The 26865-nt window shown below is 56.8% G+C and overlaps 1 protein-coding gene across 4 annotated transcripts; it reads left to right on the top strand.

The window, feature by feature from the left end:
• The first annotated feature begins 281 nt into the window (after positions 1-281).
• Positions 282-25396, top strand: LOC133359074 (calcium/calmodulin-dependent protein kinase kinase 1-like). 4 transcript variants are annotated; one of them, XM_061577455.1, is made up of 17 exons: positions 282-431; positions 6920-7300; positions 8131-8178; positions 9536-9589; positions 11170-11221; positions 12095-12240; positions 14343-14379; positions 16670-16691; positions 17439-17527; positions 18350-18549; positions 18642-18695; positions 18960-19033; positions 19621-19708; positions 19943-20065; positions 20244-20347; positions 21681-21722; positions 23259-25396. In XM_061577455.1, the coding sequence occupies exons 2-17, from the start codon at positions 6932-6934 to the stop codon at positions 23332-23334; spliced, it is 1578 nt and encodes a 525-aa protein (XP_061433439.1). In that variant the 5' UTR covers positions 282-431; positions 6920-6931; the 3' UTR covers positions 23335-25396. The 4 variants fall into 4 exon arrangements, with proteins under 4 accessions (XP_061433439.1, XP_061433442.1, XP_061433441.1 ...); XM_061577457.1 differs by having other exon boundaries at positions 302-431; positions 6924-7300; XM_061577456.1 differs by lacking the exon at positions 282-431 and adding an exon at positions 5139-5257.
• Positions 25397-26865: the final 1469 nt, after the last annotated feature.

Genomic DNA, 26865 nt, shown 5'->3' with positions numbered 1-26865 from the left:
CACGCGCGAGGCCCACCAAACATCGGTGTCGACCAATCAGGGACGGGGTGGGAAGAGGGGGGACGGGGTGGGTGGGGTGGGTGTTGACGGATTGGTTGGGGGGGTGGGCGGGGACTGGGTGGGGGCGGGGACAGTGGGGGCCCCCTCCTCCCCCGGGCTGATCCGCCAGTCACGTGGCCGGAAGCGGTCTGAGACGGGAGAAAGAGGCAGAGACGGAGAGAGTTAGAGAGACGGGGAGAGGTGGAGAGAGTCGGAGAAAGACGAGGAGAGTCGGGGGGGGGGGAGAGAGACCGAGAGAGAGACAGGGGGAGAGAGACGGGGAGAGACGGGGAGAGAGTCGGAGAGAGAGACGCAAGAGACAGGGAAGCTGCGCGACAGACGAGGAGACACGGAGGAGAGCAGCGAGAGAGCCGCGCAAGCCGACACGGAAGGTGCAGAGAGAGGCGCTGTGTGCCGATGGTGCCGTGTGGTTGCTCTCCGTGGTACCGGTAATGCTGGGTGGTTGCTGTCCGTGGTACCGGTAGTGCTGGGTGGTTGCTCTCCGTGGTACCGGTAATGCTGGGTGGTTGCTCTCCGTGGTACCGGTAGTGCTGGGTGGTTGCTCTCCGTGGTACCGGTAGTGCTGGGTGGTTGCTCTCCGTGGTACCGGTAGTGCTGGGTGGTTGCTCTCCGTGGTACCGGTAATGCTGGGTGGTTGCTGTCCGTGGTACCGGTAGTGCTGGGTGGTTGCTCTCCGTGGTACCGGTAGTGCTGGGTGGTTGCTCTCCGTGGTACCGGTAGTGCTGGGTGGTTGCTCTCCGTGGTACCGGTAGTGCTCTGTGGTTGCTCTCCGTGGTACCGGTAGTGCTGGGTGGTTGCTGTCTGTGGTACCGGTAGTGCTGGGTGGTTGCTCTCCGTGGTACCGGTAGTGATGGGTGGTTGCTCTCCGTGGTACCGGTAGTGCTGGGTGGTTGCTGTCTGTGGTACCGGTAGTGCTGGGTGGTTGCTGTCCGTGGTACCGGTAGTGCTGGGTGGTTGCTCTCCGTGGTACCGGTAGTGCTGGGTGGTTGCTCTCCGTGGTACCGGTAGTGCTGGGTGGTTGCTGTCTGTGGTACCGGTAGTGCTGGGTGGTTGCTCTCCGTGGTACCGGTAGTGATGGGTGGTTGCTCTCCGTGGTACCGGTAGTGCTGGGTGGTTGCTGTCTGTGGTACCGGTAGTGCTGGGTGGTTGCTGTCCGTGGTACCGGTAGTGCTGGGTGGTTGCTCTCCGTGGTACCGGTAGTGCTGGGTGGTTGCTCTCCGTGGTACCGGTAGTGCTGGGTGGTTGCTGTCTGTGGTACCGGTAGTGCTGGGTGGTTGCTGTCCGTGGTACCGGTAGTGCTGGGTGGTTGCTCTCCGTGGTACCGGTAGTGCTGGGTGGTTGCTCTCCGTGGTACCGGTAGTGCTGGGTGGTTGCTGTCTGTGGTACCGGTAGTGCTGGGTGGTTGCTCTCCGTGGTACCGGTAGTGATGGGTGGTTGCTCTCCGTGGTACCGGTAGTGCTGGGTGGTTGCTGTCTGTGGTACCGGTAGTGCTGGGTGGTTGCTGTCCGTGGTACCGGTAGTGCTGGGTGGTTGCTCTCCGTGGTACCGGTAGTGCTGGGTGGTTGCTCTCCGTGGTACCGGTAGTGCTGGGTGGTTGCTGTCTGTGGTACCGGTAGTGCTGGGTGGTTGCTGTCCGTGGTACCGGTAGTGCTGGGTGGTTGCTCTCCGTGGTACCGGTAGTGCTGGGTGGTTGCTCTCCGTGGTACCGGTAGTGCTGGGTGGTTGCTCTCCGTGGTACCGGTAGTGCTCTGTGGTTGCTCTCCGTGGTACCGGTAGTGCTGGGTGGTTGCTGTCTGTGGTACCGGTAGTGCTGGGTGGTTGCTCTCCGTGGTACCGGTAGTGATGGGTGGTTGCTCTCCGTGGTACCGGTAGTGCTGGGTGGTTGCTGTCTGTGGTACCGGTAGTGCTGGGTGGTTGCTCTCCGTGGTACCGGTAGTGCTGGGTGGTTGCTCTCCGTGGTACCGGTATTGCCGTGTGGTTGCTCTCCGTGGTACCGGTAGTGCCGGGTGGTTGCCTTACGTCCTGTGTCCTCAGTTGCGTCAAACGCAGCAAAATAGAATCTCCTGTTATTGACACTGAATTTAGCAGGGGCATCGGGGAATGTACTTGAGTTGGTTTGTGCAACTCACCGCATGATACCGGGCCATGCTGGGGGGGGGGGGGGGGGTGTGTTAGCTGGCACTTGTGAGCGTGTGTGCAGTCACTGCTGTGAACGCAAACACAGCGACCCCGTGGGCCCCACACAGCCACAGGTCGCCGCGCTCACCTCCTCATCACAGGTGGAGAATTAAGGACAACCCACGGCGTGACTGCGGCCACCCGAACCAGACCCACGAACCACGTTGCGAACAGCCGCGGGACTGAGCGGTATAAGTCGCGCTGCTCATGGAGCTGCGGCACGGCTCGCAGGCTTAAACTGGGACGCGTGATTCGCATGCACTTGCCATACGCTAGGGAGAGAGGTCGATCCTAATTCAGTGGCACTGGACGTGCTATTCAGGGAACTCTGAGCCTCCGAGCGCGAACGCTTCAACTTAATCGTCCTAAGGTGGCCGGCTTCCCCCGAAGCCTCCCGTGGCGTGGCGGGTACCGGCCTGGCGCCGTGACCGGACTGTGGCTGGGCACAGCACACGGCCGCGTCTCCAAGGGGTCCAAGGTGGCTTCACGGCTCCTCAAATGAACGTCTCCCCCGGCGCGTGGCCCCGCCCGCAGAGCCGGCGGTGGAAATTCCACGTTGCCGTGAGAAGGGAACTCCCCTCGATTTCGAGTCGGCAAGGCGGGGAGACGATCGTGGCAGGCCTCTGGCGCGGCGCATTTTAGCTCCGACCGATTTTCACTCGACGGAAACCGCTCTCACTGCACCGAACTAAACAGAACGGGGGTGCCGACTGCGGCCGTCACCTGCCGATCATCGTTCTGCGAGTGCGCGAACAATGGAGACGGGAGGGTGGAAGATGGGGGGTGGGCGGTAGTAGCGGGGAGGTGGGGGGGGGGATCGGCCACTGAACGGCACGGAGGGAGAGTTTCTCTGCCTCGGCTTGAGGACAGCGTGGCGGTGGTAGAAGTTGCGTTCCTGAAGAACGCCGCGTTATGGGAAAGAAAAAAAATCGCGTTCTAATAAATCATCAATAATATAGTGGGCGGAGCACAGTTGGCGATAACACGCGCGATGCATACACAGGCCGAACAGAGACCGAGGTTTGCGCGCGGGTAGCAGCATCTGTAAACCATCCAGCAGCATCCCGATGGCTCGTGTGACGACGATGCCGGGGCAGCCGTACAAGCCGCTAGTTCCCGCTCGCGCGATCGCGTTGTGTCCCAATCCGCATTCCGCGTCGTGAAAGCCACGCGCCGTCGTGCAGGAGAACTGACTGCGATTGCGAGAGACGCCTTGCGCTGGCAGCGCCACCCGCGCCGGGACACTGCTGCGGTGGTATTGCCAAGTCTGCCCAGGGAGCACACCGGTCGCAAAGCGCCGCTCTGGGGTTGAGTGTCAGATTCCGCAGAATGCTGATTCCTGGATTTTTCAGATCATTATTTTCATCGTTTTTTTTACTTAAGCAAAAAATTTCGGACGTTATTCTTTCCGTGACCTATCGGACGCTGGCAGCGCCGTCGCGACGGCTCGTTTTGTGATGTCGCTTTGCCACGTCGTTTCCGTATCCACAGCCCGGAGAATAATGACTGCATGCTGGGCAAGCCGCGTGTATCAATTCTATCGCCATCGTCGGAAATAATTAAGTATATTGACCGATTTACAATGATTTTTAGCCGTGGAGGAGTGAGAATGATGAGCTTTCGTAAAAGCATTCAAACTGATGTTTGGCAAAACACTTTCAGTTCATGGGTCCAGGGCCCCTTAAGCTACACGGACCTCTACGTTTAGGGTCACCGGTGTCGCTGAGACGCTGAAACCCTCCATGGTTAATGCGGCCCTCGGTTACCGTAACTCTCCTACGGATTGTCTAAATCCCTCAGCTCCCGATGTTGAAATGCTGTAATCCCCAATGCTGATACTGTACTAATCTCACCGGTGAATTCACGCACAATCTCCCGTTGCGGTACCAGCACGCCGCTCTTTAGCGCGTGTCCGTACGCGCCGTCACGAATCCCTGCTACTTGCGAGCCCTCCCACCGCCCGTTCGAATTCCTCAACCTGCTCGACAAATCCCTCCGTGGTCTCGCTCCGCTTGTGTCGTCCCAACGCGGGGCCTTGTCGCCCTCTGCGTTCCCAATCTTTTCCGTCTCGAGCAGCCCCTTCACTGGAACAGACTTCCCCCTCCACGTTAGGCGGTCGCCTTCGCCCGCTAAAGTTTCCGCTCCCCACTCAGAGCTCACTTCTTGTTCCTGAGCTCACCCCACGACCCCCACCCCTTAATCTCCCCCCTTGTAACCACCACCACCACTGTGACTGTTTCCTCTCCACATTCTCATGACGCGGCTGTCACTCATTAACCACGTTCGTTCAACCCACTCGTCATCATTCACTGTCATCAGCTTCGCCCTCACCGAATTGACGAGTCATCCCAGATTCGCCCGCATTGCTTCCTTTTATTTACTTTATTCACTTCATCCACCACCGTTACATTCATGCGTTGTGCCGTTGTTAATTCCGTGTAAAGCGCCTTAGACAAGGCGCTATATCTGCATTATATTAAGATGATAAGATTTCCACAAATTCCGGTTCTTATTGACGGTGGAAGTCATTTCTTATCTTCCATACGGAGCTCTCGCTGGAATTTTAAATTTTTCATAGCTGGCGGGGGCAAAAGCCTCCATAAAAAAGCCAACCACCACCGTTTTTTACCTCCGCACAAAGCGGAGAGAGGGATGATCGCCCGAGTCAACCGTTCCCGGACCGGGGTTCGAACTCGCCACCTTGCCATTCGCGATCCGCTCGCACCACCGTTGATCCACGCGACTCTAAACGGCAAGGGAGAGCACGCGGGCATGCTGAGCCGCGCACGCTGAGCCACGCGTGCGCGCATGCAGCAGCGTCCGCTGCTGAATACAAATGAGTGCCCCGCGCGTCTCCTGCGAGCCCGCCGTGAGCTCGACAGGGAGAGATGCACGCAGACGTTCCCGACGTTCCTGTTGTGTCGCTCCAGCGAACGTGTCAGAGGGGTGTCTGCTCAGCGGCCGAGCGAGCGGAAACCCCCGGGTCGACCCGGGCCCCAATCGTCGCCTCCGCTCGGAGGTTCGATGAAACGAGCGCCGCTTTAACGGGGATGTCAACAGCTTTTTTGTTCTGCGGTGAAACTCGCCCCGCCACCTCGCCACCCGCCACGTGAACGTGGAATTTCCCAGCGCCGGCTCTGCGGGGCTGCAGACGGGGATACGAGCAACGATGCGTCGGCGCTCGTTTGAGCTGCATCAGCAGCAGCAGAAAATGAAAATTCACTGTGGATGCGTCGTGTTTGTAGGCGCAAGATCGAGCACCGACGGGAACCCCCCGAGGGAAGCTCGCCCTCGAGCGCCGTGGCTTTCACGTCCCCCACGGCGTCCCCCCGGGCCTCCCCGCACAATGCGGCATCAATATTGGATGGCGGGTTTTGTTTTTTCTCTCTCTCTCGAGACGATTGCCAGGGGGGATCCGCGTAGAGAACCGTCGCTGCAGGCAAAACCCCAAAGCAGCCGGCACTGCGGCCGCATCATCATCATCATCACGGTGGCTAGGAGATGTTAACTACCTCGCCTGGTGTACAGGAGGTCGTGGGTTCGATCCCGACCCTGACGATGCCGGCTGCTGTATATTTGGAGTCTGCGTCTCTCATCAACATCACGGTGGCCAGGAGATGTTAACTACCTCGCCTGGTATACAGGAGGTCGTTGGTTTGATCCCCGACTCTGACGATGCCTGCTGCTGCTGTATATTTGGAGTTTGCGTGTCTTTCCGCGTCATGGTCGCCGCTTTTTCCCTCCACATTTAGAATCCACGTCACGCATTCAGAGTATTTGACTGCTGTAAGTGTCCACGTGATAATTAGCCACTTTGTTGGGCTATCATTTGTGGTGGCCGGCTCGCTTCTGAACATGAGCTGCGTGGCTTAGTGGGCCCTTACCTGGTGACGTAAAAAATAATTTTGTAGTTTCGTTTTCGTTTGCCGCCTCAGTCACCGACGCAGGTGGAGGTGCGGCCCGTCCTCCCGTAACGCGAGGGTTTTCACGACGCGAATTTGAAATATATATTTCACGCGACGAATCTACGTGGGAACACAGTTTTGTCGTGACGCGGATTGCGGATTTGGACACAACACGATCGCGCGAGCGGGAACGAGCGGCTTGTATGGCTGCCCCGGCGTAGCATTGTCGTCGTCGTCGCACGAGGCATCGGGATGCTGCTGGATGCTTTACAGATGCTGCTACCCGCGCGCAAACCTCGGTCTCTGTTCGGCCTGTGAACGCATTGCAGCGTGTTATCGCCGACTGTGCTCTGCCCACTATATTATTGATTATTTATTATCACGCGATGTTTTTTTTTCCTATTACGCCGCGTTCATCAGGAAGGCAACTACTACCACCGCGTCGCGATATGAGACCCTCACTTTAACACGTTGGAGGCTTTCGCGATCAATATCATCCATAGTAGAGGGTTTTTTTGGTTAGATCGCGTGAATATATAAATGTGTCGTTTAAACCCGCCACCACCCAACACGGCCAACTAGTGAGGGGGTTGTCACGTAAACAGAACGTGGCCAATTCGTCACGAGTACAGCGCTAGTGTGTAGTGTCGCCCTGACGCCTCGCTCACCACGCGCCCTCTCACGCCTCGCTCGCCCTGACGCTCGCCCTGACGCTCGCCCTGACGCTCGCCCTGACGCTCGCCCTGATGCCTCGCTCGCCCTCTCATGCCGTGCAGGCAGCCGGCGCCATGGAAGCGCCACAGCCTGGGGCCAGCGCGGGAGCCAGCGCGGGAGCCAGCGCGGGAGCCAGCGCGGGAGCCAGCGCGGGAGCCAGCGCGGGAGTGGGGGAGCTCGCGGAGCCCCTGGCGGCGTTGGCGCTCCGGGGCGGAACGGCGCCCGCCGACAAGGCGTGCGCCGGCGGGAGCGCCGACGGCGCGGCCTGCTCCTCCTCGGCGCCCGTCGCGTCTCCCGCTCCGTCTCCCAGCCCCTCGTCCCGTCGCCCGGGGCTCGGCCGCTCCGCGGGTGGCCCCGCAGCCGGCGTCTCGCCCGGTGGCTCCTCGCGGCCGGGCCGCCGGCACACGGTGCAGTCTCACCGCGTGTCCGTCACGGACCTGCAGGTGAGAGAGAGAGAGACGGTCAACCCCCCCCCCCACCCCCCAATCGCCTCCGCGACCGGGTTCGTGAGTGGGACGAGGTCTCGAATTTCGCGCTGTCGGCCGGCAGCGATGCTCCTCCGCCGAATTGCTCGACGGCGATTCTGTTGCGTGCCGGAATCGCCCGGGTGTGGACCGGGCCAGAGAGGCTCCGGAAAGGAAAGATGCACCCCGAAGGTTGGGGTCATTAAAACAAAAATCTCTAAAATCTATTTAATTCGAAATCGGCGAAATTTAAACTTCACGGGACGTAGCGTGGACACTGGGGGGGGGGGGGGGGGTGTGGGGGAGAGCCCAGCTTCTGACCCAGAGAATACGAATGATCAGACGCACACGCAGGCACCTGTCCGAATGATCAGACGCACACGCACGTCCCTGTCCGAATGCGTGGAATGCGAGTGACAATCCGTGTGGATGTGGTTCCGACAGCAGCGAGCGTGCGATTAGTCCGAAGCGACTGCGGAGGGCGGTTAGCCTCGTGGTCGACGCCACCGCCACCTACACACCCGGCGGACCCGAGTTCAGTTCCCGCTCGTCGCGACGAATATCAGTGGCGAGTCTCCACACCGGCCCTGGGCCTCCCCTAAGTCCACTCAGCCTCAAATGAGTACCTGGCGCGGTGTGTAAAAACATCGGCACTGGGGAGACAAAGGCGGCCGGGCGTGGTGTTGGCCACCCATCCCCTCGTGTGCCGTGTCGGCCTCCACAGGCGCTGCCGCTCGCTAACAACGCTCGCCCCATGAGTCTGTGAAAGGCTACACGGGGGATCTTTCTGTGTGCGTGTGTGCGTGCAGGACTGCATTCAGCTAAACCAGTACAAGGTGCTGGGCGAGATTGGAAAGGTAAGTTCACGCCGCCCGTGACTTTACCCTCGCCTCGAGGTCGACGCGATGTCCGACGTTTTGCCGTGCGTGTCACGGGCTTCGTCAGAAATTCATTTTTTTTTTCAGAAGCTCACGGTTTCCCTCTTTCACGGAGCGTCGCTGGAAACCCGTGCTGCTGCTGCTTCTGCGGGTTGCCACAGCCCAATAAATGAGTTCCGGATTTGATCTGAAGCTTTCGTGACTGCAGGAATCACTCTTTGGTTCTTTCGGTAAAGTCACGTAGGATTACTACACAAGCAACTGTCATCAGGTAGAACTAAATTTGAGAGAGAGACACAACACAGACACGGAGACACACAGACAGACACACAAGCAGAGAGAGACAACACAGAGACACAGAGAGAGACACACAGCACTGACACACAGAGAGAGACACACAACACAGACACACAGAGAGAGACACACAACACAGACACACAGAGAGAGACACACAACACAGACACACAGAGAGACACACAACACAGACACACAGAGAGAGACACACAACACAGACACACAGAGAGAGACACACAACACAAAGACACACAAAGAGAGACACACAACACAGACACACAGAGAGAGACACACAGAGACACACAGAGAGAGACAAAACACAGACACACAGAGAGAGACAACACAGAGACACACAGAGAGACACACAACACAGACACACAGAGAGAGACACACAACACAGACACACAGAGAGACACACAGAGAAAGACACGACACAGAGACACACAACACAGAGACACACAACACAGAGACACACAGAGAGAGACACACACAGAGAGCGACACACAGAGGAGTCACGAAAGCTTCAAATCAGGTTTGAGCTCCGGATTATTTCGCATCAGTGGCCAACGTGGTGGCTGGCTACGCTGCTGCTGCTGCACGTGCCGTGGCCTGCAGCGATCCAGGGGCTGTTGTGGAACTCCCTTCTAACGGGATCGAGCGTGGCCCCCTCGCACGCGTGCGGCTGTCTCCAGGCGCTCGGGTTTCCCGCCGCGCGCACGATAAACACTCGTTCGTTGCGGCCGGAGAAAACATCTTGACGTGTAGAGGACCGCCAATCTCGGGCAATGTTTCGGTAGCTCCCCGGCGTGTCGCCCGCGTGGCTGCTGCTGCTGCCTTCACGCTTGTCGCCTGTGGCTCCCCCGGCGATTGTGGGAGACGCGGTTTGCACAAAGGACGCTCACGCGGCGAGTATGTCAAACGACACGCCGCTATGCGTCACGGTTCCGACTCTATACATCATAGTGATGGCCGGGTCCGAATTCACGCCCTCCACTCCCTCGGGGGTCTGCGTGCGTGGCGGTGACGGAGTGTTTGTCTGCAGGGGTCCTACGGAGTGGTCCGGCTGGCGTACAACCAGGAGGACAACGTCCACTACGTACGTGACGTCAACACCACGACGGTCGTCGTCGTCGTTATTGTTGTCGTTGTTGTCGTCATCGTTGTTGTCGTCGTGGTCGTTGTTGTTGTCGCCATTGTTGTTGTTGTCTTCATCGTTGTTGTTGTCGCCATTGTTGTTGTCGTTGTTGTTGTCGCCATTGTTGTTGTCTTCATCGTTGTTGTTGTCGCCATTGTTGTCGTTGTTGTTGTCACCATTGTTGTTGTCGTTGTTATTGTTATTGTCATCGTTGTTGTTGTTGTCATCATTTGTTATTGTCGTCGCCATCGTTGTTGTTGTCGTCGTTGTCGTCGTCGTTTGCCCGGCAGTGAATTACGTGAATGACGCGAGACCCATTTGAAACTATTCTCTCTCAATGGCCGTACGATTGAATCGGCATCATACTCTTTGGTTCTTTCGCTAAAGTCACGTAGATAGAAAAATAATAATAAAGTGAATAAAAAATAAATAAATAAAAGCCACGACGCTTCGATCACTACACAAGCGGCCGCCATCAGTTTCTGCGATCGAAACGTCGTGGTTTTGATTCTTTCAATATGTTTGCATTCTGTTTTTTATTCACTTCATTCGCATTTTTCCATACACGTGACTTCACCGAAGGAAACCAAAGGACACGAATTCCCGCAGCCGCGAAAGTTTTCAGTCAAAATTGAATCGTTATCACTCAAATGTTCGCTACGTGGAACTCAACGACGATTTGGTCCGTTGGACGCGGCAGGGTTGTCAACAAGTTTCATCCAACCCTGGTACACCGTTCCCACGTAGCTTGCCTGCTACCGTACCGGCCGTTTTGTCTGGGTCACCTTCACAGGAGACAGCGAGATTCATCTTCTTGGTTCTTTCGGTAAAGTCACATAGAAGGGAAATAATAAAATAATAAAAATAAAACATAATAAAATAGAATTCTCACGACGTTTCGGCCACAACGCAAGCAGCCGTCCTCAGGTGAAGAACAGGTCTGTCGGAAAGACGCTGTCTTTTCTCACGTCGTGAGAATTGCATTTTATTATGTTTTATTCTTATTATTTTATTATTTCCCTTCTACGTGACTTTACCGAAAGAAGTCACGAAAGCTTTAAATCGAAATTTAGCGGGATTATTGTGAGCCTCGTGACATTTCACAAACCGTGCGCACCACAAGAGAGCCTCGGACGAGTCTCAAGACGTTTTTGGTGTTGCTCAGGAGGGTCCTGCCGAGTAACTGGGTACATTTTCCCGTCTCGGAATTTTTCACGCTCGGCAAAAGCCGCTCGCTCGCCGGGTTGCCGACATCCGCCGCGGCGCGTGGGTATTAACCAGGGTGGCCACTGGGCTCGAAGCCACACCGCTCGGGGGGCCGTGTCGTCGCCACGAGGAAATCTCTGCGACGACGATTTGGTCTGTTGGACGCTGCGGGCGTTACCCACACTTTGACCCCCTCCCCCCCCCGTGGACTGACTGTGAAGGACCCATTCCTGCCGTTGCCGCTGCTGCTGCCAGAGGAGGCGGCGGTGGCGGTGGTGGTTGGGCGGGCGGGCGGGCTTAGGAATCCGCTGACACCGAGGGTCGGTCTTTTCCAGGCCATGAAGGTGATGTCCAAGAAGCGCCTGGTGAAGCAAGCCGGCTTCCCGCGTGAGTTGCGTTTGCTGCGATCGCGCGCACACTGCGCAAACACGCGCTAACAAAGACACAGATTCCCCGTGTAGCCTTCACAGACTGTTGGGGCAAGTGCCGTTAGCGAGTAGCAGCGATGAAGGCAGGAACGGCACACGAGGGGGCGGGTGGCCAGCACCACGCCCGGCCGCCTTTGTCTCCCTAGCAGCGATGTTTATACACCGCACGAGGCTGAGTCGACCCGAGTTCGATTTCCGCTCGCGGCCGATTATCTGAACTTGTCCTGCACCTCCCCTAGGTCGATTCAGCCTCAAATGAGTACCTCGCTAATCTCTACACCACCGCTCCCCACGCACACACACGCACATCGTTCGGATTATACCATCGGTCGCGTCACCTAGCGATTTACCCTGTGCGCTCGCCACCTCGATGCCGCATCACGCCACCGGTGGTGGCGGGAACATTGCGAACCCGATGACGTCGAAGGGACGTCACTTTCCCGGCGTCGTCATATCCCCGTGCAGCTCCCGAAAGATCCCACTGTTCGGACGATCTCACGTGTTGCGTGTGGGCCAAAGCTTCCAACCCCCAGGAGCACCGCGTCCGTGCGTGGGCCTTCGTGCGGCAGCGCGGGGAGCGGCGGCGGTTAGCACCCAGCAGTGCTGCGAACCCGGCGGCCCGAGTTCACTGATGTGTTGCCGCTCGAATATCTCTGACCCCCGCCCCCCGTTCGCTGAGGCTTGTCCATAAAAACAGCGGAACTGCGGATGATGGGAGACAAAGTGCTGCCGGCCACCCCCGCCGGCAGCACTTGCCCCGTGCTGCCGGCGAGGCTGTACGGCGGCGGGGGGAATCTTTGTCTTTGTGCCCCACGTGTCGTTTCCCCACAAGGTCGGCCTCCCCCACGCGGCAGGGCGGCCGGAGCGGCGGCGGCGGCGACGACGGCGACGACGGCCCGGAGCCCCCTGGACCGGGTCTACCAGGAGATCGCCATCCTGAGAAAGCTGGACCATCCCAACGTGGTGCGGCTAGTCGAGGTAACGCACGCACACACGCGCACACACACACGCACACACACGCACGCACACACACACGCACACACACACACGCACGCACACATACACGCACACACACACACGCGCGCACACGCACACACACACGCACACACACGCACACACACGTGCACGCACACACACACGCACACACACGCGCGCACACACACACGCACACACACGCACAGATGCACACGCATGCACACACGCACACACACGCACACACACACACACGCACACACACACACACGCACACACACACGTGCACGCACACACACACGTGCACGCACACACACACGCACGCATACACGCACACACACACACACGCACACACACGTGCACACGCACACACACACGCACACACACACGCACACACACACACGTACACACACACACACACGCACACATACGTGCACGCACACACGTGCACGCACACACGTGCACGCACACACGTGCACACACACGCATGCACACACGCGCACACACACACACGTGCGCACACACACACGCACGCACGCACACATGCACACACACGCACGTGTATGTACGTGTATTTAACACGTAGGCTCTGGCCGTCGCCTGATGCTGGTTGTTGTAATCGCCGGCGAGGCGTCACGGTAAATGTTGCAGTGGCTTTACTCTCCAACACACAACCGGTGTGGTGCTGAACTAGTAACGTTTTGTTTACGTGGCAAACTTGACTAAATTGGCTGTGTCGGGTGGTAGTGGTGGCGGCGGGATTAACGGCACATTTATACGATCCAAACCAACAAAAACACCTCTATTATGGATATATCTACGTATGTTGAACTTATTTCGCACCATACGTAGCCAACAACAAACTAAACGCGCATGTCTTGTGCGCGCACACTCACGGTCGCACTTACTACGCCGCTCGTTCACTCAGCCAGGCCTCGCCGAGTCTCATGGCACTTTTTCAGCGAGGTCCTCTTAAGTTTTCGCTGTAGGCCGGGGGTGGGGGGGGGGGGCGATGGGGAGCACGCGATGATTGCCATGTGTGACGCTTGATGTAACAACTCATTGATTGGCCGATAATCGATGCGATCGCCACTCCCAGCCGGAGAATTGTTGCGCCGCACGGAAACGATCATTGGCTCTCGTACCCGCGGAGGAAACGATCGGCATTCCGATATATGTGTAGTAGGTTCAATGAGACGTAGACGACGTAGTCGGAGGCACACTTATTTATTATAACGTTCACTTCTGCACAGGCCAATGTATACAATACTCGAAGGGGTAACGGCCCCTTCACCCGTCTAACAGGGAGACCCCAGTAACTCTAACCGGCTAGCCTACTCCCAGGTCCTCCACTCGAGAGCTAGGGGAGGTTAGCTGATCCAGCTCTGGCCAAGCTAGGATCACGGCACCCTGAGTCACCAGACCGGCTCTTACATGAACATCGGCTCTGGGCTCTCGGGGCCACGCCACTGGCTTGCCCTGGTCGGTCCTTAGAAGGACAGCGATCCAGGGGAGTCCCAGGGCCTATCTAGCCGGTCTTCTCTCTTCACTGGTTTAAGCTGAACCCTGAGCCCACCGGCTCACCGCCTTATATAGCAACTCCCCCCCGAGAGGTGGGGCCGTGGGGGATCACAGCGCCGTTACAGCCCCCCAGGGCTAACCGATGTGGACGTGGATGTAAGCATCCTTCCGCGTGCGGGCATAACCACCTCTTGTGTGTTTGTTCGCCCTCCCGTAACACCCCTACATATGTAGCACCGGGTAATCGTCCACACTGTGGGTGTCAGGGGAGCGGTAGTGTCATGGTTAGCGCGCTGCGCTACGAACCCGGTGACCCGGGTTCAATTCCCTCTCACGGCCAACACCCGGTGACGATTATCTGCACCGGTTTCTGGGCCTCCCCTAAGTCCACTCGGCCTCAAATGAGTACCTGGTACGGTGTGTAATAACATCGCCACTGGGGGAGACAAAGGCGGCCGAGCGTGGTGCTGGCCATCCACCCCGTCGTGTGCCGAGTCGGCCTTTGTAGGTGCTCGCTAACAGCACTTGCCCAACAGCCTTTGAAGGCTATACGGGGGATCTTTGTCTTTTTTTGTGTGCGTGCGCAGGTGATGGATGACGCCGGCGAAGACAACTTGTACATGGGTAAGCGGCCCCGATTACCCGCGTCGTGGGTTTACTTCCACGCGAACATAAAAAACGCCCGTTAATTCGCGGCTGAAAGCATCTTCAACGTGCGGAGGAGCGCAGGGCCCCACCGAGTCTCACGATTGCGATCCAGGAGGGTCCTGCCAAGGCTTCAGTCGAGCAATACGTGGGAGCGTTTTCAGAAATTGGGATGTTTAAGACCGGAACAGGGGGAAGAGGAAGACAGGTAGTCCCCATGTTACGATGGTGCGACTTACGATATTTCGATCTTACGGTGGTGATAGCGATAAGACAAAATTGTAAAATATTAAAAATTTCGCGCGGCAGGCAAACGCAGCGGCATACGAGGTACAAATCTTGGTGAGTACAGTACAATATGATACGTTACGATACGTTCAATCAGGGGCGGTTTCTTCATTAGGGCGATTGGGCGACGCACCACCAATGTCATTCAACCACAGTCACGCTAGCCGTCACTGTGCAGCCTCTGGATATAGTCCAATCAGCGTCATGTCACGTTCTGTGGAGTACCGCCTCTTTTGGGGCGATTTCACTCCGGCTGAGAATCGCCCCGAGTGGCCCCATAGACTTACATTGAAAGATGTTTTTTTTCGAACGGGGGCGCTCCAATGCATTCTCTATGGCTTCCGGAAGGGCAAGCCCTAACGTGCTTACGTCATCATACGTGCTAACGTCATCATACGTAAGCACGTTTCATCCAACAATATAATTTATCGCTACCTAGTGGAATCTTTAATAAAATAAACTTGAGTGGTTTGTTTTAATAGTGAGTATATAAACAAACAAGATGTATTGTAAGAGTCACTTTATTTTGCATTAATATTAAAGAAGTGAAGTTGCCTTTACATGCTTAAGCTGTTAATTTATTCATTGCATGGGTGGACCTTATCCTTATCAATCATCCAGACATTTGCCCCCCCTGAGAGATTTTGCAGGAGCCGCCACTGCGTTCAATGCATGTATGATACGTAGCTTTAGCGATTTAATTTTAGGGTTACCACGATACGATACGTTCAATGCATGTTAAAGTTTTTATAGCAGATAGGATTGTTTCCTGAAAAAACTTTCTATTAAATTGCAGTTCATATAGGTAGGCTAAAAATTACCCTGGTTTTTACTTGACATTTTACTGTGCAATACAGTATTGTAATTACCAAATACACACAGTAAATAGTTTATACAGTACGGTACTGTAAATTGCTCTGTTTTGCTAAATTGTCACCATTCTTTAAGACTCCTGGGCAGGCTAGGCCATCTTCGACTTGCGATATTTTTGACTTGCGATGATGGGGTCGTCGTAACGCATCTCCATCTTAAGTCGAGGACTGCCTGTACTCCACAACTCTGGCCGTCGCCTGACGATGCTGGTTGTAATTACTGGCGAAATGTTTGTGCTCATGACGAATTGGCGCGGTTTGTTTTACGAGACATGAACCTCACCGACTGGTTTAACACGTCGGCTTCGTCACCGCCCGGCGTCGCCACCGCTGTATTAGTAGGCCCAGCTATCCAGGCAGTTAGCGACGTCGAGCTTGAAGGTCAGCGTTGCCGTTATGTGCTCGGTGAGTCGTGCAGTGTGAAGTTATTGTTTCCGGAGTCCGACATTACACTCGTAACGAATTGGCACGTTTTGGTTACGTGTCAAATGTTTCGGGTCGGCCGTGTCGGATGGCGGTGGGTTTAACGTCACATTATTATTGTGATAGGTTTTTACCCTTTAAACTGGTACAAAAACCAGTTTAAAGGGTAAAAACTATCACTATATTTTGCCACTGGTAAAGGAGGTCTCATAGTGACACATTATTATGTTCACGCGATCTAACCCGACAGAAACCTCCATATTGGTGGCGAAAGCCTCTGTGGCCACCTCCCTTCCCTTCCCTCGCCCCTCCACTCCTCCCCGTCCCTCCCCCTACCCCGTTCGTGATCCCCAAACCCCTCTCCTTCGCTGTCGCTCACTCCTCAATCCCCGTAGCATCGCCCCTGCCATCCCAAACCACTCCCCTGTCTCCGTCACCGTCTTGAAAGCGGCGCCATCAGGGAGCCTTGAGCGAAGGAGCTCTGCGTATAACTTCGTACATTCGATTAGAATCGGATCGTGTTGTGTTGCGTGCCGGCACATGTCCACGCACGGGTGTTGGACGAGGGAGTTGAAGGGACGGGACGAGCGGGGGGGGGAGTTTCACTCCGGTCCCCTCCACGTGTCCCCGCTAGACTCTGACGTCGTGATTCTTGTGTCTCTCTCCCCCCCCCCCTCTTGCCGCAGTATTCGAGCTGGTGCGCAGGGGGTGAGTGTCCACCACTTCTTGCAACGCCCCGTCGTTCGTGTGTCTGTGTGTGAGTGTCAGTGTGTCTGTGCGTGTGTGGGGAGCGGTGATGTTGCGGTTATCGCTACGCTGCGCTACGAACCCGGCGACCCGAGTTCGATTCCCGCTCACGACCAACACCACCAGTGACGATTATCTGAACCGGTCCTGGGCCTCCGCTAGGTCGACTCAGCCTCAAATGAGTATCTGGTGTGGTGTGTGAGCATTACCATTCGGGAGACAAAGGCGGCCGGGCGTGGTGTTGGCCACCCACCCCATCGTGTACCGTTCCAGCCTTCATAGGTGCTCGCTAAAAGCACTTGCCCCTACAGTCTGCTTAGGCTTTGTCTTTGTGTGTGTGTGTGTATCTCTGCGTGGGGAGCGGTGGTGTAGTGGTTAGCGCGCTGCGCTACGAACCCGGCGATCCAAGTTCGATTCCCGCTCACGGCCAACACCACAGTGACGTTTATCTTAACTAGTCCTGGGCCTCCCCTAGGTCGACTCAGCATCAATCGAATGAGTATCTCGTGCAGTGTGTAAACATCAGCACTGGGGAGACAAAGGCGGTCGGGCATGGTGCTGGCCACCCACCACCTCGTGCACCGCCTTGTCGGCCTTCGTAGGTGCTGCTCGCTAACAGCACTTGCCCCAACAGTCTGTTACAGGCTACACGGGGGATCTTTGCGTCTGTGTGTCTGTGCGTGTCTGTGTGTCTGTGCGTGCGCTCAGGCCCGTGATGGAGGTTCCCTCTGAGTGCCCCTTCTCGGAGGAGCAGTCTCGCCAGTACTTCCGCGACATCCTCATGGGGATCGAATACCGTACGCACGCACACACACGCACACACACGCACACACACGCACACACACGCACGCACGCACACCCCGCGTCGCGCTCGCGCGTGATTGGCCAAAATCGTGCGTTGACTAATGTGATCTAACCGAAAGAAAAAAACAAAAACCACCTCTATTGTGGCTTCGTAATGTCGGAGCGTGTGCGTCGCTAGCTGTGCTGCTGCTTGCTGTGGCCACGCTGGTCCGGCCACTATGTTAGTCTGATAACTTTAATCTACATTGTCTTACGGTTGTTATTGTTCGACTTGCATCCCACTGGGATTTGTGCACGCAGCGTTGAAACGCGGTGGCTTTTGTCTGGAAGACTTTGCTGCTATTTCCTGGATGTTTCTGTTTGCGCGTCGTCACTTTGAGATGTTTTCTTGTTCACGTTTTTGTTTGTTGCGGTTGCACCCAAGTCAAGAGCCGCATGGCTCACAGGGTTACACCTTCTGGGTTCTTTCGGTAAAGTCACGTAGAAGGGAAATAATAAAATAATAAAAATAAAACATAATAAAATAATTATCACGACGTTTCGGCCACAACGCAAGCAGCCGTCCTCAGGTGAAGAACAGGTCTGTCGGAAAGACAGCGTCTGATGACGCTGTCTTTCGTAGCGTTGTGGCCGAAACGTCGTGACAATTATTTTATTGTTTTATTTTTATTATTTTATAATTTACCTTCTACGTGACTTTACCGAAAGAACCAAGAAGATGAATCCCTGCAGTCACGAAAGCTTTAAATCGAGGGTTACACCTCACACATGAAACTGAAACACGGCGTTCACCGCCCAACGCCCGGCCCCCCCAGTGCACCACCAGGGCATCGTGCACCGTGACGTGAAGCCGTCCAACCTCCTGCTGGGCGACGACGACCACATCAAGATCTCGGACTTCGGCGTGAGCGACCGCTTCCACGGCGACGACGCCGTCCTCTGCGGCTCGGCCGGCACGCCGGCGTTCTGCGCCCCCGAGACGCTGACGCACGCGCGCACGCGCTTCACCGGGAAGGTGCGCGTCACGCACCACCCCCCCCCCTCACCACCACCCCCTCACCACCCCCTCACCACTTGGAAGACTGACCACTTCCCCCCCCTGTGCAGGCACTGGACGTGTGGGCCATGGGAGTGACTTTGCACTGCTTCGTGTTCGGAATCGTGAGTGCGCACGCGGGGACGAGCGCACGCACAGACGCACCCGTCCACGCACGCTCCACCACTTGCCCCCCGAACAGCCCGTTGCAGGCGGCGGGGGAGATAGTTGTCTCTGTGGCGTCACCGGACGTGTTCCTCTCACCGCTCGCTCCGTGCGCGTGCCCCCCCCTCTCTGCGTCCCCCCCTCTCTGCGTCCCCCCCTCTCTGCGTCCCCCCCTCTCTGCATCCCCCCCTCTCTGCGTCCCCCCCTCTCTGCGTCCTCCCCAGTGCCCGTTCAGGGACGAGCACATCCTCGCCCTGCACAACCAGATCAAGACGCAAGCCGTCACCTTCCCCGAGCAGTGAGTTTTGTTGTTGTCGTTTTGAATCGCCCAGCTGCACGGGGGGGGGGGGGGTGGCAGAAGAGAAGACCCCCCCGAGAGGAGGTCGCGTGTCCGCGTTGAAGGTCGGCGCGACGAGACGGAGAGACGTTGGGGTCGGGCGATGTTGCCGTGGTGTTTCCCCGCCGGGGGGCTCTGCGACATCCCTCGCCCCGCCCCCCAACCACCCCCAGCGCCGCCAGGCCACTTGCGCAAACGAACCGAGGGTCGGCGGATCGCCGCCGCGCTAAAAACAAAACCTCGGGAAACTGCCCTCGTCCCAACGTGAGCGGGAGTCGAGTGGCTGCGACCGTAGGCCCCCGGCTCGCCAGGGGCGGGCGGTGCAGTCGGCGCGGACGATCGCCGTCCTTGTCCGTCCGCGGACCTGATGGTGAGACCGGCGAGGTGCCACCGGTGCCACCGAAGTTCATTCGCGGCGGGCACTTTGAGTGCGACCTCACCACGTGGCATTCGTTTACCGGAAAAGCGGAAAAGCCGGAGGGCGACGCCGGCTTGGCTCGCTTCTTAACATTTGATTATTGACTGCCTGGTCCGCTGTGCCCCGGCAGGCCCGCAATCGGTGAGCCGCTCAAGGTGCTGCTGCTGGCCATGCTGGACAAGCGGCCGGAGAGCCGCATCACGGTGCCCCAGATGAAGGTGCGACGGCGCGGCAACGTTCCCCCGCCGCATTTCTCAATAAATAAACAAACCAGTCGCCGTGACGTAGAAGGTGCGGCAGGAGGGCGTGGGGCCCGGGCCGTTGCGTAGGCCTGGAGGGTGGCGCGTGGAACTTGTTTCGCACCGTACGTAGCTCAGCGCGCGCCAATCGGAGGCGCAGACTCGTCGGCCCGCTAGGGCTGCCGCACGGGCGACCATTGTTTGCCCCCGCAGTGTCACGGCTGGGTGACCCAGGGCGGCACGGACCCGCTGCCCCCACTGCACTGCGCCCCCGTGGAGGTGACGTGCGACGAGGTGCGGGACTCGGTGCGTCACGTCGTCAGCCTGGCGACGCTGGTAAGCCACGCCGGGCGTTCTGAGCACAACGCTCGCTGCTTCTGCCGCCCCCCCGGCTCCCACCGTCGCCGCTGCGTCGGCGAGGATTCTCTCGAGCGAAACGGCGGCGACCGGTGACCCAGAAACTCGGCCCGGTCGGCCGGTCGCCTCCGTTTGTCTCGCCCCCTCTTCCGCGCAGATCATGGCCAAGCAGATGCTGCGCAAGCGCTCCTTCAGCAACCCCTTCGAGTCGAGCAGCCGCAAGGAGGAGCGCAGCATGTCGGCTCCGGGAAACCTGCTCATGTGAGTCGGGGGTAACCCCCCCCCACCACCCCGCCCCCCCCCCCCCCCCGCGCCAACGACGCCCCCTGTAGACTTGAAACGCACACGGGAACCTACTGCAAACTGTCGGGGCTGTTTGCGAGCACCTATTAGGGGCGGGCGCGACGCTCGAAGGGTCGGCGTGGCTAGCGCCACATCCCGGCACGGCCCGGCCGCCTTCGTGACGGGTAGCCGTTTCACGGCCGGAGCCGGCCCAGGACTCGGGCCTAGCGTTGCAAGTCCCGGCAGCCACACTCACACCTTCCCCTCTTCGCCTGCCTGTGCTCCTCCGGTCGCTTTCAGCCACATTTCATGCATCGGCGCTTTTGCTGTTTGTCCATTTTTGCAGCCTGCTCCCCTTCCGCTGTTGTGGATCAGCACGAGGCCACGCTCCGAGTCAAAAACCTAACCGTTTAGAGTTTGCTCCGCGTTTTTCGCAGGCAGAGAGAGAGAGAGACAGAGAATGATTCAGATTGTCAACTTGTTATTGAGGAGGGGTCCTGCCAAGTCTTTCGCACGAGGTAGGGGGGCGATGTTGCCGCTCTGCGGTCATCCTCGCAGCAGCAGCAGCAGCAGCAGCAGCAGCAGCAGCTGCTGCTGCTGCTGCTGCTGCTGCTGCTGCTGGCTGCTGCTGCTGCTGGCTGCTGCTGCTGCTGCTGCTGCAGCGGCTTTTGGCTGCCAGCCATCTAACAAAGACGGTGGTCGCCGCATCACGGCGCTTTCGGATGTCCCTCTGCGGCCGTCTGGAATGCTGTGCCTTCCGATATTAGGAAGCCACTTTGACATCACCATCGAGATTGACGAACTCATTTCTTTAGAACTCATTTTTGTGCCTAGTTAGTTGTCCTTCCCCCCGCATCTCCGATTAGCACGGTTGGGTACGTACGGTGCGAAATAAGCTCATCATGCACACATGCGTACAATCCCAACGGAGTGATTTGCGGGTCAGTATTCAGCATTGGGATGTTTGTTCGGATGCCAGAACGGGCGGAGAGAGAGAGTGGGGGGGGGGGGGGGGGGGCACAAACTCCACACAGAGTCGGGAATCGAACCCGGGCAGGGGCCAACAGAGATACGGTGACAGCCGAGAGAAGAGCGATGGTTGCGGTGCGGGCAGCCGACCCCGCTGGTGATGGTGGGAAGCCAACGGAGGAGGGGTTGGCGGAGGAAGGCGAGGGGCCATAGCTTCAGATGTCACGACCTCGCGCTCTGCCGCCACCGGCGCCATCTTCCCCGTTGTGTTATAACTCCGCCACGTGTACACTCTCTCCCTTTCCTCTTCCTTGCTCTGCATCTCTTGTCTGCATGCCGACAGGGACCGCCAACTATCATTTCACAAACTGCACCCATCTCTAAGGTAACCGTGGCGGGCGACAGAGCGGCGCACGCCGTTGAGCCGTGCGTCCAACTCGCGGTTTACAGCCCTCTCCCCCCCGCCCCCCCTCCTTTGCTCCGGCTGCGATGCACACGCGTGCGCAACAAAGACAAAGATCCCCCGTATAGCCTTAATGGGCTTTTCGGGCAAGTGCTGTTCGCGAGCACCTACGAAGGCACACAAGGGGGTGGGGCGGCGATGTCGACGCACCGCACCAGGTACTCATTTGAGGCTGTGTCGACCTAGGGGAGGCCCAGGACCGGTTCAGATAATCGTCACTGTGGTGTTGGTGGCCGTGCGTGGGAATCGAACTCGGGTCGCCAGGTTCGTAGCGCTATCCGCTACTTACCACTCCACACACAACTTGGAAGATTTGGGTCCTGGTCCCCGAGATTGAAAACGAATTTCTTTAGAACCGCTTGTTGTGTTTAGTTTGTTGTCCTTCCCCCGCACCTCCGATAAGCACGTTTGGCTACATACGGTGCGAAAGAAGTTCAACATACCGTACATACACAGAGACCCATAGACTCATACAGAAACCCATAGACTCGTCACACGGAGACCCATAGACTCACACAGAAACCCATAGACTCGTCACACGGAGACCCATAGACTCATACAGAAACCCATAGACTCGTCACACGGAGACCCATGGACTCACACAGAAACCCATAGACTCGTCACACGGAGACCCATGGACTCACACAGAAACCCATAGACTCGTCACACGGAGACCCATGGACTCACACAGAAACCCATAGACTCGTCACACGGAGACCCATGGACTCACACAGAAACCCATAGACTCGTCACATGGAGACCCATGGACTCACACAGAAACCCATAGACTCGTCACACGGAGACCCATGGACTCACACAGAAACCCATAGACTCGTCACACGGAGACCCATGGACTCACACAGAAACCCATAGACTCGTCACACGGAGACCCATGGACTCACACAGAAACCCATAGACTCGTCACACGGAGACCCATGGACTCATACACTGCATCCGCGTGCTTTCAGATGCGCTTCTGCAGCCGTCTGGAACGTTCTTCCTTCCAACTTGGAGCTATACACACTTTTAAATCGTCTCGGTTGAAAACTCCGATAAGCACGGTTTGCTACGTACAATAATAATTGTATTTTATAGAACGTCATTCATGCAATTGCATCCCACAACGCCGCACGTCAATTATACAGTTCTGTGCACAGATAATATAACCACAAAATCCCACTGCCCAGCAAGTAAATAAAAATGAACAGATAAACAACGAGAAAAAAAATGCGCGCAAGAATGAAGTTCAAAAACGCCATACGTACAAACACACGTGACAGTTCTGTCCGGCTGCCAACGCCCACGGAGCCGCGGTCGGTGGCCACTCCGCTTCAGCCTCGGCCGTCAACGTCGCACGCAGCGGCTTCTCTTCAGACGCCGCGTCAGCGCCGCCGCTACCGGGCGGTGCGTAGGCTGTGTCACTGACGCTCGTGCGTCCGCTCGTGCGTCCGCGCGCAGGAAGCAGAACAGCGGAGATGCCATCGCGGTGGCCCCCGACCTGCCGGAGGTACAAGAAGGCGAAAATTCGTCGTGAAGCCGGAGAGTCGCCCTGCAGCGAACTTGGGCCGCGCCTGGAGGGAGAAGCGTCCGTACGTCCGTACGTCCGCCCACTGCCGCCGCCGCAGCAGCAGTGGCAGCGTTGAGCGGCGGCGGTGCGACGTGTCAGCCGCCGTCGAGGGGGAAGCGTCCAAGGGCCGTTGCCGCCGCCGTCGACCCTGCCGCGTACGGGGCTCCACGGTTCTTTTTGTTTTAAAAGAAAATGTTTCGAGTGACGCTCACAAGCTGAGATGTTTTTATTTTTGTTAACCCCGGGCGAGAACCGGATGAGTCTCGTTCGCGAGAGCGCCGTCTAGGGGGGGCGGGGAGGCGTGAGCCTGCCGCCAGCAGCCGGTGGCGATAATCGCCGCGCTGCGTGTGTGTGTGTAACGCATGCGCGATCTCAATCGAGCAATTTGCGCTGCGATTTTTTTTCTTCCCAATTTGGCAAATTTGCACCGTGACGCCGACACACGGCGGCCCTGCTCTTGCACGTGACGTCAAGGGATCATTACACACACCGCAGTAATAACCAGGGGCGGCCGCTGGATTCGAACCGCGAACTTCTCTGCCACGATGGGCGGTCGCGCGACCGCTTAAGCCGCGTCGTCGCGAACGCCACCCACCATCTCGCCGGGAGGAATCATGGAAGATATGCACTTTGTAACCGATGTCATTCCCTCTGCGCGTCTCGAGTAAGACTTCGCAGAAGCGGGAGCGGTCAATCGCTCCCCCCTCCCTCCCGACCGAGGTTCACGAAACGCGTGCGGCACGAAGCTGTGTGTCTACGTCGAACTTCTTTCGCACCGTACGTAGCCAACCGCGCCAATCGGAGGTGAGAATGCGTGGATCACCCACGCTCGGCGCGGGGGTGACTATTTTTCGAGTTAAAATTCACATCACTTTTTTTCAAGGAGCGTTCCTTACGCGCACGAGTCGCACCGTCAATGGCCACGGATCGCGGAGTTTCTACGAGGCAATATTCGCGCGTTCCCCCCCCCCACACCCACACACCGGCAGCAAAAAAATGATATCAGTCGGGTCACGAAGCATGAACTTTTGGGACGCCAAGGCCGCTGCAATGCACCATGGGAGCGGGTCGTTGGGGGGGGAAGGCACCCCCCCCCCCCCCCACCGCCGCTGCGCGCTGAGTCAGACGTAGACGATACCGCGGCCTGGTCCCGGAGGAAAACTGAGCGGAGGGGGGAGCGGAGACGGTGGCGAGAGGGGAGATGGACAGGGTGCTTCAAAAAGATGTTAACCACCTTCGAGAATTTGAAACAACGCCGCGAGAAATGTGCTGCCTCCGGGCTCTGGAGACCACCCGGAGAAGATTCCAGGCAACGTGTTGACAACGATGGGAGACGCTTTGACTTTTTGAAGCTACTGACATGCATTAATTATCACGTTAAGGCCCATTATCCGTTATTTTCCCATTAAAAAAACGATAGTCCAATGTCAGTGTTAACGTTTCTTTTGCAGCACCCTGGACACTGTGATAACCTCCTCAAGGCGACATTGAATCCTGGGCCTCACTTCATGCTGAGCCAGTGGGGAGCTAGCAGGGAAGGCTCAGCCTTGCTCTCACCTCAGTCCTCCTAGCGCGGTGTTTTCAGAGGCGGCGGGCGGGGGGGGCCACTTTCGCCGATAAGACATCACCGGTGTGGTGAGGGCCGCCACACATTTGAACCCATCGGGCTGGGTTTGACAGCAGCACGATGATGATGATGGGGGGCTGTTTTCACTCTTTGTGTATTGCTGGGGGGGCCGCACTAAAGGTCCACCAGCGGCCACCCAGTGGCCCGCGAGCCTTGGACGTGAAGGACAGTGGCCTAGCAAGATGACCTCTGGTCATCCGTGAGTGTAAGCACGCTGCTTATGATGATGATGATGCTAATGCTGCCTGCAAGGCTTGAGGTGTGGGGCCTGCAGGCGCCGACTGCTGCAGCCGCTACAGGCGTCGGTGTGTCAAGATGTAACCATGCACGTGTCTCTATGAGCAATGTTATATGCATGCGTGTAATTTGTATGTTACCGTATTATTTTATTAAAATGCCCTCAATGGAGCGGGAGTGGCTGCTGTCTGGCTGTGTGGACTGAAAGGAAGACACGTTTCATATTCGAAATTAAACTTTTTCTTTTACCAGGTAAGGCCCACTGAGCTAGAGAGCTTTTTTTTCAGAGTGACTTTGCCACATATGATAGCTCAACAAAGTGTGGAAATTCATAGCGGCAGCCAAATATACTGTAAAAGCATGTTTCTAAAACATTTAGAAAGACCCAGAGAAAAATCCACACGACCACGGGGAGAGAGACACGCAAACTCCAAATCTACAGCAGCAGCAGGCGTCAGGGTTGGGATCAAGCCCACGACCTTCTGTATACCAGGCGAGGTAGTTAACATCTCCTAGCCACCGTGATGATGATGAGAGAGAGCGAGAGAGACACACAAACTCCAAATATACAGCAGCAGGCATCGTCAGAGTCGAGATGGAACCCACGACCTCCTGTAGACCAGGCGAGGTAGTCAACATCTCCTGGCCACCGTGATGATGATGAGAGAGAGCGAGAGACACACAAACTCCAAATATACAGCAGCAGGCATCGTCAGAGTCGAGATGGAACCCACGACCTCCTGTAGACCAGGCGAGGTAGTCAACATCTCCTGGCCACCGTGATGATGATGAGAGAGAGCGAGAGACACACAAACTCCAAATATACAGCAGCAGGCATCGTCAGAGTCGAGATGGAACCCACGACCTCCTGTAGACCAGGCGAGGTAGTCAACATCTCCTGGCCACCGTGATGATGATGAGAGAGAGCGAGAGACACACAAACTCCAAATATACAGCAGCAGGCATCGTCAGAGTCGAGATCGAACCCACGACCTCCTGTACACCAGGCGAGGTAGTTAACATCTCCTGGCCACCGTGGCGAGGCAAGGGCCGCTGCTCTGCTCATCTGGACGCTTGGGGCTTAACGCCATTGGGGCTCCGTGAGAAGCCACAATAAAAAAAAAATGTTTCTCCCATTAATAACAGTGTAACAATACCCTTAGGTTTTATCGGTAAAGTCACGTAGGGAAAAATATAAATAAATAATAAAAATTATAGAAATAATAATAGTGATATTTTTGTGTAATTCCTTCACGTAAAGTCCTGGTCACAAAAGAAAAGTTTGTGGGGAGTAATAGCCACTTTCTGCACTTTAGAGGCACAACCAATTAGGAAATAACACTTCCTACCCAGGAACAAACAATCGTGTTACATCGTGTAATGTTCTTACATAATCCCTCTTAGTGAGGCGTCACGCCAAATTGTATCACAAGAACATTACGACTTCATCTGCAGTTTAATAAGAGATTTTCATTTGCACTATTGCTGTTGGGCAGTGTGTCAAAGCACAAGACGATGACGTCACAAGAAATGTCGTTGGGGTATCAGATATCGCGATAATCGAAGTATCGCGATACTTCCACCGTAAATCGCGATAATCGTATCGCGATATACGGTGGGAGAGGGAGGCGGAG

Source organism: Lethenteron reissneri, chromosome 64 (genome assembly GCF_015708825.2).
Source record: "Lethenteron reissneri isolate LAM-NWPU_2019-01 chromosome 64, ASM1570882v1, whole genome shotgun sequence".
NCBI classification, from domain to species: Eukaryota; Metazoa; Chordata; class Hyperoartia; order Petromyzontiformes; family Petromyzontidae; genus Lethenteron; species Lethenteron reissneri.
This window is presented reverse-complemented; position numbering and strand designations above follow the sequence as displayed.